Source organism: Macaca thibetana, chromosome 12 (assembly GCF_024542745.1).
Source record: "Macaca thibetana thibetana isolate TM-01 chromosome 12, ASM2454274v1, whole genome shotgun sequence".
NCBI classification, from domain to species: domain Eukaryota; kingdom Metazoa; phylum Chordata; class Mammalia; order Primates; family Cercopithecidae; genus Macaca; species Macaca thibetana.
In genome coordinates this window covers 125,864,664-125,876,363 of record NC_065589.1, presented here as the reverse complement: position 1 = coordinate 125,876,363, position 11,700 = coordinate 125,864,664, and the positions used below count along the sequence as shown (strand labels likewise).

At 57.4% G+C, this 11,700-nt stretch overlaps 2 protein-coding genes across 2 annotated transcripts in view; both read left to right on the top strand.

Annotated features, from left to right (window-relative positions):
* The window catches only part of HS6ST1 (heparan sulfate 6-O-sulfotransferase 1), a 66,496-nt gene extending 61,853 nt beyond the window's left edge, over window positions 1-4,643 (top strand). Inside the window, exon 2 of the mRNA XM_050751592.1 lies at window positions 1,290-4,643. Within this exon, the coding sequence (XP_050607549.1) occupies window positions 1,290-1,998 (709 nt within the window). The 3' untranslated portion in view covers window positions 1,999-4,643. The remainder of the gene's footprint in view (window positions 1-1,289) is intronic.
* Window positions 1-11,700, top strand: part of POLR2D (RNA polymerase II subunit D) — a 471,659-nt gene that overhangs the window by 57,023 nt on the left and 402,936 nt on the right. The gene's annotated exons all lie outside the window — the stretch shown is intronic.

The window sequence follows — 11,700 nt, the reverse complement described above, 5'->3', positions numbered from 1 at the left end:
GGGCAGTGTGAGGGAGGAGGAGGGGCAGTGTGAGGGAGGAGGAGGGCAGTGTGAGGGGGAGGAGGGGGCAGTGTGAGGGGAGGGGAGGAGGAGGTGTGGGGGGAGGGGAGGTGGAGGGGTGGGAGGAGGGGGGGTGTGGGGAGGAGGAGGGCAGTGTGAGGGAGGAGGAGGGCAGTGTGAGGGAGGAGGAGGGCAGTGTGAGGGAGGAGGAGGGCAGTGTGAGGGGAGGAGGAGGGCAGTGTGAGGGAGGAGGAGGGCAGTGTGAGGGGAGGAGGAGGGCAGTGTGAGACGAGGAGGAGGGCAGTGTGGGTACACTTCCGTGTTGCCATGGGGAGTTCCTGACGGTGGGTCATGGGCCTTCTGGAGCAGCTCCCCCGGGCAGTGAGGGGCCCTGTGGGCTCCTAGGCTGTCTGCCCGGCCCTGGTGCTCCTTGACCTGAGGCCCACCCACCCCGGCACGGGCAGGAGCCAGGAGGAGGAACTGTCTAAGAATGACTGCAGCCTCCCCAGGGCTGACCCCCCACACACACACACTGGGCACATCCGCAGCTGCCGCCACATTTTACCCACCTGACCAGTGTCCTGACGCCTCCAGCCCAGCGTCATCGCGAGCCTGGCAAAGACATGCTCCACGCTGGGCTCCTGCTGTGCAGGGGACGGTGGGAGGTGGAGCCGTCCTTGGGTCGTTTCTCCCTTGTGCACGCACCCGTACATACTGTGCAAAGCGCTGGCGTCTTGGGGGACAGCCCGCCAAGTAGAGTCGGAGACTGTGTAAGTCATGGCTTCCCCTGGGGTCCTGGGCTGGATGGTCCACTGGGCCCAACCACCAGGCCTTGGCAGGACCCTGGGACTGGGACTGGAGGTGACCCTCCCTGACCCCTGCCCACCCTCTGCTCCTGCTGAGTGGCTCCTTGGGTGGCACCGTGCCCAGGCTGTAAACAGCTGGCGAACACTGCTGGTCTCAGGCGGCTGTGGCTCTGGGACCTCCCTGGATGAGGTATTGGTGGCTTCACCCACCAGCAGGAAAAGTCAGGTTGTCCCTCCAGAGGAGCCAGGCCAGGCACTGCAGGGCACCGTGGTGGTCACCCTGGGGAGCCGTGTGACCGTGGCGTGCTCCTTGGCATCTCTGATACCGGGTTTTGAAACGGCTGTTGGAGAGCTAAATGCAGGCGTTGGTTGGCCTCGGAGGTGAAGCCCAGACCCCTGCAGTGGGGACTTTGACTCCGAGCAGCCCTGGTAGCACCCCTCATGCTGCCACAGCCCTCACCTCCTCTCCCCGTCTCCTTGCAGGAAGTTCTACTACATCACCCTGCTACGAGACCCCGTGTCCCGCTACCTGAGTGAGTGGCGGCACGTGCAGAGGGGTGCCACGTGGAAGACGTCGTTGCACATGTGTGACGGGCGCACGCCCACGCCCGAGGAGCTGCCGCCCTGCTACGAGGGCACGGACTGGTCGGGCTGCACGCTGCAGGAGTTCATGGACTGCCCGTACAACCTGGCCAACAACCGCCAGGTGCGCATGCTGGCCGACCTGAGCCTGGTGGGCTGCTACAACCTGTCCTTCATCCCCGAGGGCAAGCGGGCCCAGCTGCTGCTTGAGAGCGCCAAGAAGAATCTGCGGGGCATGGCCTTCTTCGGCCTGACCGAGTTCCAGCGCAAGACGCAGTACCTGTTCGAGCGGACGTTCAACCTCAAGTTCATCCGGCCCTTCATGCAGTACAACAGCACGCGGGCGGGCGGCGTGGAGGTGGACGAGGACACCATCCGGCGCATCGAGGAGCTCAACGACCTGGACATGCAGCTGTATGACTACGCCAAGGACCTCTTCCAGCAGCGCTACCAGTACAAGCGGCAGCTGGAGCGCAGGGAGCAGCGCCTGAGGAGCCGCGAGGAGCGCCTGCTGCACCGGGCCAAGGAGGCGCTGCCGCGGGAGGACGCTGACGAGCCGGGCCGCGTGCCCACCGAGGACTACATGAGCCACATCATTGAGAAGTGGTAGTGGCGGTGGTGGCCACGGGGAGGCCTCTTGGGGGGTGTGGGGGTTAAAACAGGACAGACAACAGGTCCACCCAAGACTGTCACGGGGAGACTGTCCCACACCTGCTCCACAGAGATAGCTGCGTCCTGAAAATAAACAGAACAGGGACATAGTGGGGCTGGGCGGGGATGGGGGCTTGAGGAACCGACAGGTGCAGCCAGTGGGTCAGAGGAAAGCATGCTCGGAGGATGCCATGGGCAGGGCAGGGCCTCCAGAGCAGGGGTTGTGCCTGCTCTCCTGGCCCCCTTGGATTTATCACGAAAACTGAAGGTTTGCACAAGAGACAAGGACAGCAGAAAGTGGACCTGCCAGGCCAGGAGTGTGTCCCTCACCAGCTATGCACACGGCACTCGCTCTTAGCTCCTCTGTCCAGACTACTAGGAGTGAGACCAGCTTCTGGCAACTGCCCCAGCTCCAGGCCATCCCATAGGCCCTCCCCTTCTGGCTGCCCCCGATGCCCCAAGGCCTGGGGAGCCCCCAGCTCACCCATGTGTAGCTCCCTCAAGGTCAGGGCCCACCCCATCTGAGGCAGAGAAGACTCGAGTCCAGCCCCCAGGAAGCCCACTCCGCTCTGGTCCATGGTCCTGCTTCATGCTTTGGGTCAGGAGGCCAAAGCTGATGTTCAGGCCCCACCCTCTTCCCACAGTCCTCAGACCAAGGAGGGGTTTGGGGAGTGGGCCCAAGCTGTATTGCCGGCCTTCCGTGGGCCGACTGGCAGCCCAGGAGTGGGGAGGCTTTGACCGGAGATGCTGCCACTTGTGCCTGAGTCCCTGGCTGGCCTTTGGAGGTGACCACCCAGGCAGACCTGGCTCAGACTGGAAGGGCTGGGGACCGAGCACTCCCCTGCCTCTGTTCTTTCTGACCCACTGGGATTTGCTAGCAGGCTGCCCCAGCCCCATCACCAAGACACGTACTCAAGAGCTCAAATACCACTGCTGCCACCAGCGTGTGGATTAAGTTCATCAGGCCTCCATGGGCTGGAGCGTGGGACCGTAGCCCCTGCCCAGGAGCCATACCCTCGGACCACAGTGGCTCTGGATGGCCAGGAATGGGGACTTGAGCGTTCAGATTCTCAACTAGCCTTGACAAAACAGCTGTAGGTGGCCTCCCAGACACCAGGTACTCAGCCCTCCCCACCCTGGCTCTCCTTGCGTTTCCCCGAGCTGCCCACCCCCTGGCAAAAGGCTGGCCAAGCTCTGTTCCCAGCAGCCCCGCAGGGTTCCCCACTGGCTGCAGTGGCCCTAGTAAAAGCCATGTTGCATATCCGCTGTAAGCACGTGCCCTGTGCCCTATCCCCACCCCTTATGCCCTAGGAGGCCAGGCTGGTGTCTCTAGGAGGGCCCCCGCAGGCGCCCTGGGTCCCCCAGAGGGCAGACGGGTGTGCTCAGGCCGCAGGCTGACTCCGATGCAGGGCAGTGGGCTCTGCAAGCCGCCTGGCTGGGGTTGGCAGGGGCCCTTTCTCCTGCCCCAGCTTTCACTCAGCCACCGCAGCTGCCCCACTGTGGGGTAGAGATGTGAGTCACCACGGGCTTGGGAGCAAGCGCCTTCTGCAGCACAAGGCGGCGAAGGTGTGGTCAGATGAGGCTGCTACCCCTGGAGGTGTGGCATACGGCCCCACCCTCAGGCCTCCTACGCTGGCCCCATTTTACTTTGGGGTCCAAGGACAGGGCAGTCAACAGGGTAGGGTGGGCAGCGTGCTAGCGCAGGGGCACCTCCCTGGGTGGATGCATCGCACTAAGGAAGTGAGTGCCAAGGGGATGCAGTGGTGTGGTTCTTTCAAAGGGAGGTCAGGGTCAATGGGAATCTGCTCGGACACTCGACACTGGGGTGGGTGCACTCCTGGGAGGAGCATGTTCAGGGGAGCCTGGGGTCTTGCACAAGCCACATGGGGCACCTTGGCCTGCTGGCAGGAGGTGGACACCCAGCCAGAGGCCTGGCTCAAGGTGGCCTCACCTGGCCACGGGCGTCCTGGGTGCACAGGCCCGAGCGCAGGTTGTTTTGTACATATTGGAGTATGTGTTAACTTATGCCCCGCAGCCCAACTCACACGGAAGCACGGGTCTCGTCTCAGTCTCGCCACTGCGTTTGGAAAGCAGTCTCGGGCCCGCGCCGGGCTGAGGTGTCCCGAGGTGGTGGCAACTGGCAGTGCCCTCAGCCCCCAAGTCTCCAGCCTGGCACTTGCCGTTCAGGCCACCTGCTTTGGGTCAACGGTTCCTTGGCCAGCAGCATCTCCTAAATTGTAAGAACTCTGTCTCCCAGGGCTGCGAGGACGGAAGCAGGCAGGCAGTGGAGCTAACAGCTTAGTCACCAGGACCCCCAGGCCTGCAAACGTCCCTTCCTGGAGGGGGAAGCCAGGAACAGCAGAACTGCCCACGAAACAAGGCTGTGAACTTTTCGGGAACTGGAACTGTTTAACTTGAACCCAGGATCGTTTAAAGCTTTATTTATTTATAGCTTCTTAAAAAAAAGTGTTGAGAAGAAATGTTTTGGTTATTCATAACAAACAAAAAAATGAGTTGATGATGGAAAAGCAAGTCATAATCATCTAATTGTTTTTGTCTAGGTCGAGAATGAATGTTAGCCGATGAAATAAACTCTGACAAGGAGTGGTGGGTGTGCTGTGGTCTCTGCGGCATAGCTGCCCCTCCCAGTGGGGGTCTCACACCGAGTCCCAAGGGCGGGGTGCGTGGCACAGGTGCAGGGGGCTCAGTGAGGACAGTCACATGAAGGCATTCTGAGGCCGGGCGCGGTGGCTCAAGCCTGTAATCCCAGCACTTTGGGAGGCCGAGACGGGCGGATCACAAGGTCAGGAGATCGAGACCATCCTGGCTAACACAGTGAAACCCCGTCTCTACTAAAAAATACAAAAAACTAGCCGGGCGAGGTGGCGGGCGCCTATAGTCCCAGCTACTCGGGAGGCTGAGGCAGGAGAATGGCATGAACCCGGGAGGCGGAGCTTGCAGTGAGCTGAGATCCGGCCACTGCACTCCAGCCTGGGTGACAGAGCGAGACTCCGTCTCAAAAAAATAAAATACAAAATAAAATAAGGCATTCTGAAAGAAAAAATGGGACTTTGTCATCACCATAAAGAGTAACCATTTATTCATCATCAGTGACAGTATTTGGGAAGAACACCCAGCTGAGAGGGAGGCAGGTGCCACTGAGTTACATTCCCATTAACCTCTCCCTCCCTGTCTTTTGAAATTTTGAAAGATTTCAAATGACAGAGGGTGGAGGAAGTTGATGGACACCCACATGCTCTTAAATTCTTCACCTTCTTTTATCCTGTGCCCACACTTTCTCATACACGCACACATGCGCACGCCTGTCTGAAACATCTGAAAGTAGATTGTGATCATCACAATACCGCACTTCTAAATCCATCAGCTCGTGTCTCCTAAGGACGTTCTGCCACAAAACTCAACCCTGTTATCCCAGCCCCCAAATTTTCTAACAATACAATATTTTCCAATATCCAGATCTTCCGCTTGTCCTGGAGATGTTTTCGGAGCATTTCGTAGCCCCAGGACCACACGATCCTTTGTGTGCCTCTCCTGTCTCCTTGAATGGAGGAGAGTGTCTCGGCCACCCCTTCTTTTTTCCCATCTTTCTCAGGATTGACTTATTTGACTAATACGGGCCAGTTGTCTTAAAAGGTCTGCACATGCAAGTTTCCCAGTGGTCAGATTTGGTGACACTGGGCAGGAAGGCCCTCGGGCGAGGCACCTTCTGTCAGCCCAGGTGTCTTCTGGCTCTGTTCCCTGGATGAGGGAAGTCCAGCCTCCCCACTGGGGCCCTGGGGAAACCCAACCATAATGGTCACCTGCCAGCTCGTATCTGCCACCATCCCAGTGACAAAGGTCATCGTGGTGTTTCTAGGAGGGTAAAGGCTTGTACTCGCCACCATCCCAGTGACAAAGGTCACCAGGATGTTTCTGGGAGGGTCATGGCACAAGTAGGGCAGGAGTCAGAATGCGCCAGAAGGAGGCTGGGCGCAGTGGCTCACACCCAGCACTCTGGGAGGCTGAGGCAGGCAGATCACTTGAGGTCAGGAGTTCAAGACCAGCCTGGCCAACATGGTAAAACCCTGTCTCTACCAAAAACATAAAAAAATCATCCAGGCGTGGTGGCACGTGCCTGTAATCCTAGCTACTGGAGAGGTTGAGGCAGGAGAATCGCTTGAACCCAGGAGGCGGAGGTTGCAGTGAGCCGAGATCGTGCCACTGCACTCCAGCCTGGGCAACAGAGCGAGACTCCATCTCCAAAAATAAATTAATAAATGAAGTCCACCTGAGCCAAAGACCCAGGAGGCTCGGGTCTGCCCCCTGCCCAGCCCTCATCCCCACTTCCTGCCCACTGCCACAGAGTCCCGTGAGCATCAGGCTCACCCGATTCTCCGAGGTCCCCTACCCCCTTCTATCCTGCCAGGGAAGTCCACATCTGTCCTTGCTCCTGGGCCTCTGGGTTTGGACAAAGGCAGCGCCTCCACCACCCAGCCTCATGGCCAGCACCACATGCCTCATCCCTCCTGCCCCGGCGTTCCGTCTTCACACAAGAGGCTCCAGCCATGGCCAGCCACGGCCCCATCCCTGGACGGGCCTACTGGGCCTGCTCCCCACTGCTCCCCCTTGGGCTTCATGCCAAAGCCATCAGGCCAGTATCAGTCCTCACACCCTGCTCAGCTGGGGGCACCTCTGCACACAGCGCTGGGTTCTCTTCCTCGGGGAAGCTGGGCCCCCACGACCCCTACGTAGGTGTGGTCTCCCAGGTGCCTGGCTTGGGGCCCCTGGTCCCCTTCATTGTGGCACAGAGAGGAGCCCATCCTCAGGCCACCCTCGCAAAGGTGGGAGCCCCAAGACCTCTCCTGGGAGTGTACACCTGGACTTGGGGAGCTTCCAGACTAGGAGGATTCGGGGGGCACACAGTGTATTCATGACATGAGAACGCCTTCCTAGGAGGGCCTCACCTCAGGGCTCCAACGACACCCCTACAGGGAGAGCCTGGGTCTGGCTCCCCTGACATGTAGCGGCAGCAGCAGAGAAACCTGCAGGAGTCGCTTTGTCAGATCAGGTCTTGGGTTCCAAGTGGACCGCTGGCTGCTGTTCGCTCCTGTGCCTCCATTTCCTTCTCTGTGAAATGGGAAAGCTGGGCCAGGCACAGTGGCTCACGCCTGTAATCTCAACACTTTGGGAAGCCTAGGCAGGCGGGTCACCTGAGGCCAGGAGTTCGAGACCAGCCTGGCCAACATGGCAAAACCCCATCTCTACTAAAACTATAAAAAATTAGCCAAGAGTGGTGGCGGGCGCCTGTCATACCAGCTACTCGGGAGACTGAGGCAGGAGAATCACTTGAACCCAGGAGGCAGAGGTTGCAGTGAGCCAAGATCATGCTACTGCACTCCAGCCAGGCAACAGACTTCATCTCAAAAAAATAAAAAAATAAAAAGGAAGGCTGCCGTGAGGATCCGGCTGAGGATCCGGCTGCATCGGGGGAGCCAGGCCTGGCCCTACACCTGCCCACAAAGGCGGACGAAACGTGGACCACAAATGAGCCACCTGGGGGCCTTGTTGAACGCACAGAATCCTGGCCCCACCCACTGCCTTGCAGCTGCCAAGCAAAACCACGTGGGCCCAGCCCCTCCTGTGGGCACACGGACGCACTGTCCCTCTCTCCCCCCTTTCTTTCCCCGAAAGGGCCATGACAGTTTACCACGCAACCCTGCCTGGCCCTGCCATCCTGCTCCCAGCCCCACGCTGAGAGGACGCCTGTCTGCCTCCCTCCTGCCAGCCCTGCTGCCTCTCACTGGCCTCCAGCTCTGTCTGCACGAACACTCCCAGCTCAGCCCTGGGCTTCGGGCTTCAGGTGGGACCTGGGCTCCTGGGGCAGATCCAGAGGAGGGTCTGAATTCACTACTAAAATTCACTACTGAAAATACAAAAACTTAGCCGGGCATGGTGACGGGCACCTGTAGTCCCAGCTACTCGGGAGGCTGAGGCAGGAGAATGGTGTGAACCCGGGAGGCGGAGTTTGCAGTGAGCCGAGATCGCGCCACTGCACTCCAGCCTGGGCGACAAAGCGAGACTCCGTCTCAAAAAAAAAAAAAAAAAAAAAAAAAAAAAAAACCACCTACATCCTGTTCAGTCAGTCATCCCCCTAGCAGGGACAGGACGTTCACACATGGTCCCCCTCACCCCGCCTTGTAGAGGGGCCATTGGTCTCGCCAGGACCGCCAGCCTCTGCCCTCAGCAGCTCCATTGCAGGCGCGTCCAGGGCGGCCGGAACTCAGAGTCTAGTCTCTTGGCTCCGGCGAGACACAGAGACCCCTCTGATGCCCTGCTCTGAGCCCCCACCTCAGCCCCAGGTCCCCCTTGCACCTCAGCCGTGTCTGAGCGCCCACGGCCGTGTCTACTGCACTGCACCCCGCCAGGCCTGCCAGACGCCCCACGCAGGATTCCAGGTGGATGCCACGGCCCGCCTCCCAGCGCCCGGCCCCGGCAGAGGCCACAGCCGTGGAGGGCTGAGGTGGGGTGTCTTCCCTTTCACCTGTGCCCCCAGACTTCCCCACCCCTCGCACATTCTCACTGTCCCCTGCGACAGGGCGTCCTCACTGCGCCGTCCGCCCACCCCACACACTGTGGCTCCTCGGAACTCTGTGATTTCTATGCAAGAGGAAGCCCGGGGACTTTGGAAAACACTTTTCTTTCTCAAACAAAAAGCCAGGCATTCAAGACCAGCCTCTCCAAGACTCCAGGGAGTCGGCCTGGAGCCGCGTGGCTCAGGCTCAGGAACGCCTCTTTGTTCCCCGCGGTGCCCGCCCAGCCCAGAAGCCGCAAAGGCCGGGGTCCCAGGCTGGGGAGCACCAGGCAATGTGGTTCATGAGGCTGAGCGGCTGGGCTCACTGCTGCACTGCGTCCTCTGCCTCGGGCGCAGGAAGAGCTGGACGCGGCCCTCGGCTCCGGGAGGAGGACTCCAGGAGAGCTGGCTGAGCTAACAAAGGCCGCCTGTGTGACTCATGCGCTTGCTTAGGAAGCGGCCCTGCGCAGCCTGGCTGCAGCTTCTGAGATTCACCCAGAGGTGCCGCTGGGGAAGCGGCCTGAAGTCGGTCTCTTTCCGGCGGGCACTCCATGAAGGCAGGGGTTTTTCAACCTGGAATATCGGAAACTCAGGCATGGTGGCAGAGCCTGCTAGCTGTGCCTTGGTAGGCGTTCTTCCCTCCTTTCTTAGCGGTAGAACCACTACGTATCAGCGGTGACACAGCCAGCCAGGATCAAGACTGCACTTCCCAGCCCCGTTTACAATGACCTGTGCTGTCACTACACCCTGTGGCCACCAGTGTGCAAGAGGAAATGTTCCTTTCCGCTTTGGGAGACAATCCTGAAACAGAAGTAACTTCCTCCCTTTCTCCTACTGAATGGCTACAATGAGGATGTGATGACTGGAGCTCAAGCAGCCATGTTGGACCATGAAGTAGATGCCATGTGGTGAGGGTGCTCGAGCAACAAGATAGGTCCTTGATGATTGTGGAACCACCCTAATAGCTGTGGGATGCCTACCTTAAGACTTTATCCATGTCAAATAGAAATGTGTGTTCTGGCCAGGTGCGGTGGCTCACATCTGTAATCCCAGCACTTTGGGATGCCAAGGCAGGTGGATCACCTGAGGTCAGGAGTTCAAGACCAGCCTGACCAGTATGGTGAAACCCCGTCTCTACTAAAAATACAAAAATTAGCTGGGAGTGGTGGTGCACACCTGTAGTCCCAGCTACTCAGGAGGCTGAGGCAGGAGAATCGCTTGAACTTGGGAGGTAGAGGTTGCAGTTAACTGAGATCATGCCACTGCACTCCAGCCTGGGTAAGAGAGTGAGACTCTGTCTGAAAAAACGAAAGAAAGAAAGAAAGAAATGTGTACCTTGTTAAGGCCAGTGTCACTTGGGGTTTCTGTCACTCTCAACTGAACCACTAAAGATCAAATTCCTACAAAGAGCATAGCTGGAGGCTGCAGCCCATGTAATAACACCTTCTTTCCACCAACTACGCAAGACACTGCTGCTGTTCCTGGCTTCATTTATGTGCAAGTGTTAAAAGGCCCAGAGAGGGGAAAGGAGCTTTTGCCTTTTGTACCTTTTGATTTTTGAAACATGTGAATGAGGCCGGATGGAGTGGCCCACACCTATAATCCCTGCACTTTGGGAGGTTTGAGAGGATTGCTGAGGCCAAGAGTTCCAGACCAAGCTGGGCAACATAGCAAGACCTTGTCTCTACAAAAAAATAAAATAAAATTAGACAGCAGAGGTGATGCATGCCTGTAATCCCAGCTACTTGGGAAGCTGAGGCGGGAGGATCACTTGAGCTGAGGAGTTGGAGGTTGTCATGAGCCGAGATCGAGCCACTTCATTCCAGCCTGGGCGAGAGAATGAGACCCTGTCTCACAAAACAGAAAGGAAGGGAAAGCAACGGGAGGGGAGGGGAGGGGAGGGGGAGGAGAAAGAAAAGAGAAAAAGAAAAGAGAGAGAGAAAGAAAGAGAAAGGAAGGAAGGAAGGGAGGAAGGGAGGGAGGGAGAGAGGGAGGAAGGGAGGGAGGGAGGGAGGGAGAGAGGGAGGGAGGGAGGGAGAGAGGGAAGGAGGGAAAGAGAAGATGAAGACAATGACGTTATGTTTGAATTACCCATTCAAAACATAAATCGCTGGAAATAAAAGCAAATGCAAAATGGAAGGGAAGATAAACACTAAATTCGTGACAGGAATTTTCTCAAAATTGCAAAATGGGGACTTCTCAGGTTGGAGGAATAAGGGAACATCAACTTTATCTGTAACAGTTTACATATTTTCATTAGAAAATAAGACAAATAAGGACAGCAATCATCACCTCTGAGTGATTTTATAAATTTATAAAAATTTATAAATTTATAAATCTATTAATCAATAAGTATAAATATTGGAATCATAAATATGTATATATCTTATATAACAATAGTATATATTAACAATATAAATACATATAATAAAGCATAAATACGTACTAAGGATACACGTTGTTCTTTGGACTTTCCTGTGTGGTTATGTGTCTCAAAATAAAGTCATAATTTGAATAAGCCTGCCTGTGAGGCCAGCACAGAAGCCTGGGCTACCTCAAGCTACCCGCTCCCGAAACAGAAAGGGATCTGGCACCCACAGCCAGGTCCAAGCACTCCCAGGACATGGACAGAGGCCAGGCTGGTTGGCACCTCCTGGGTGGCCAGGTGCCATGAAGGCAGGGGAGACCAGGGACACGGGCTTTAAGCCGTGGCACATCGTGTTGCTGGATTAATCATAGAGCAATGGTGACACTGGTCCTGGTTCCCCCAGGGTGGGCCCACCTTCCCCCACACATCTGTTTTGTCCCCTTTCACAAGAGCCCCCAAGACCGGCTGCCACAGCCCTACCACACACAGCGTTGCTGGGTGAGGGGAAGTCCACTGAGCCAGCAACGTGGAGGCGGACACCTTGGGGGAAAGGGCCCTGCCTCCCAGCCACAGGGATTGGCCGTGTTGTGGTCACATGACACAAGCAGAACCAATCAGATCACTGCCCAGGATTTCTTATTTTTTTATTTTTTTCAGATGGAGTCTTGGTCTGTCCCCAGGCTGGAGTGCTGTGGCATGATATTGGCTCACTGCTACCTCCA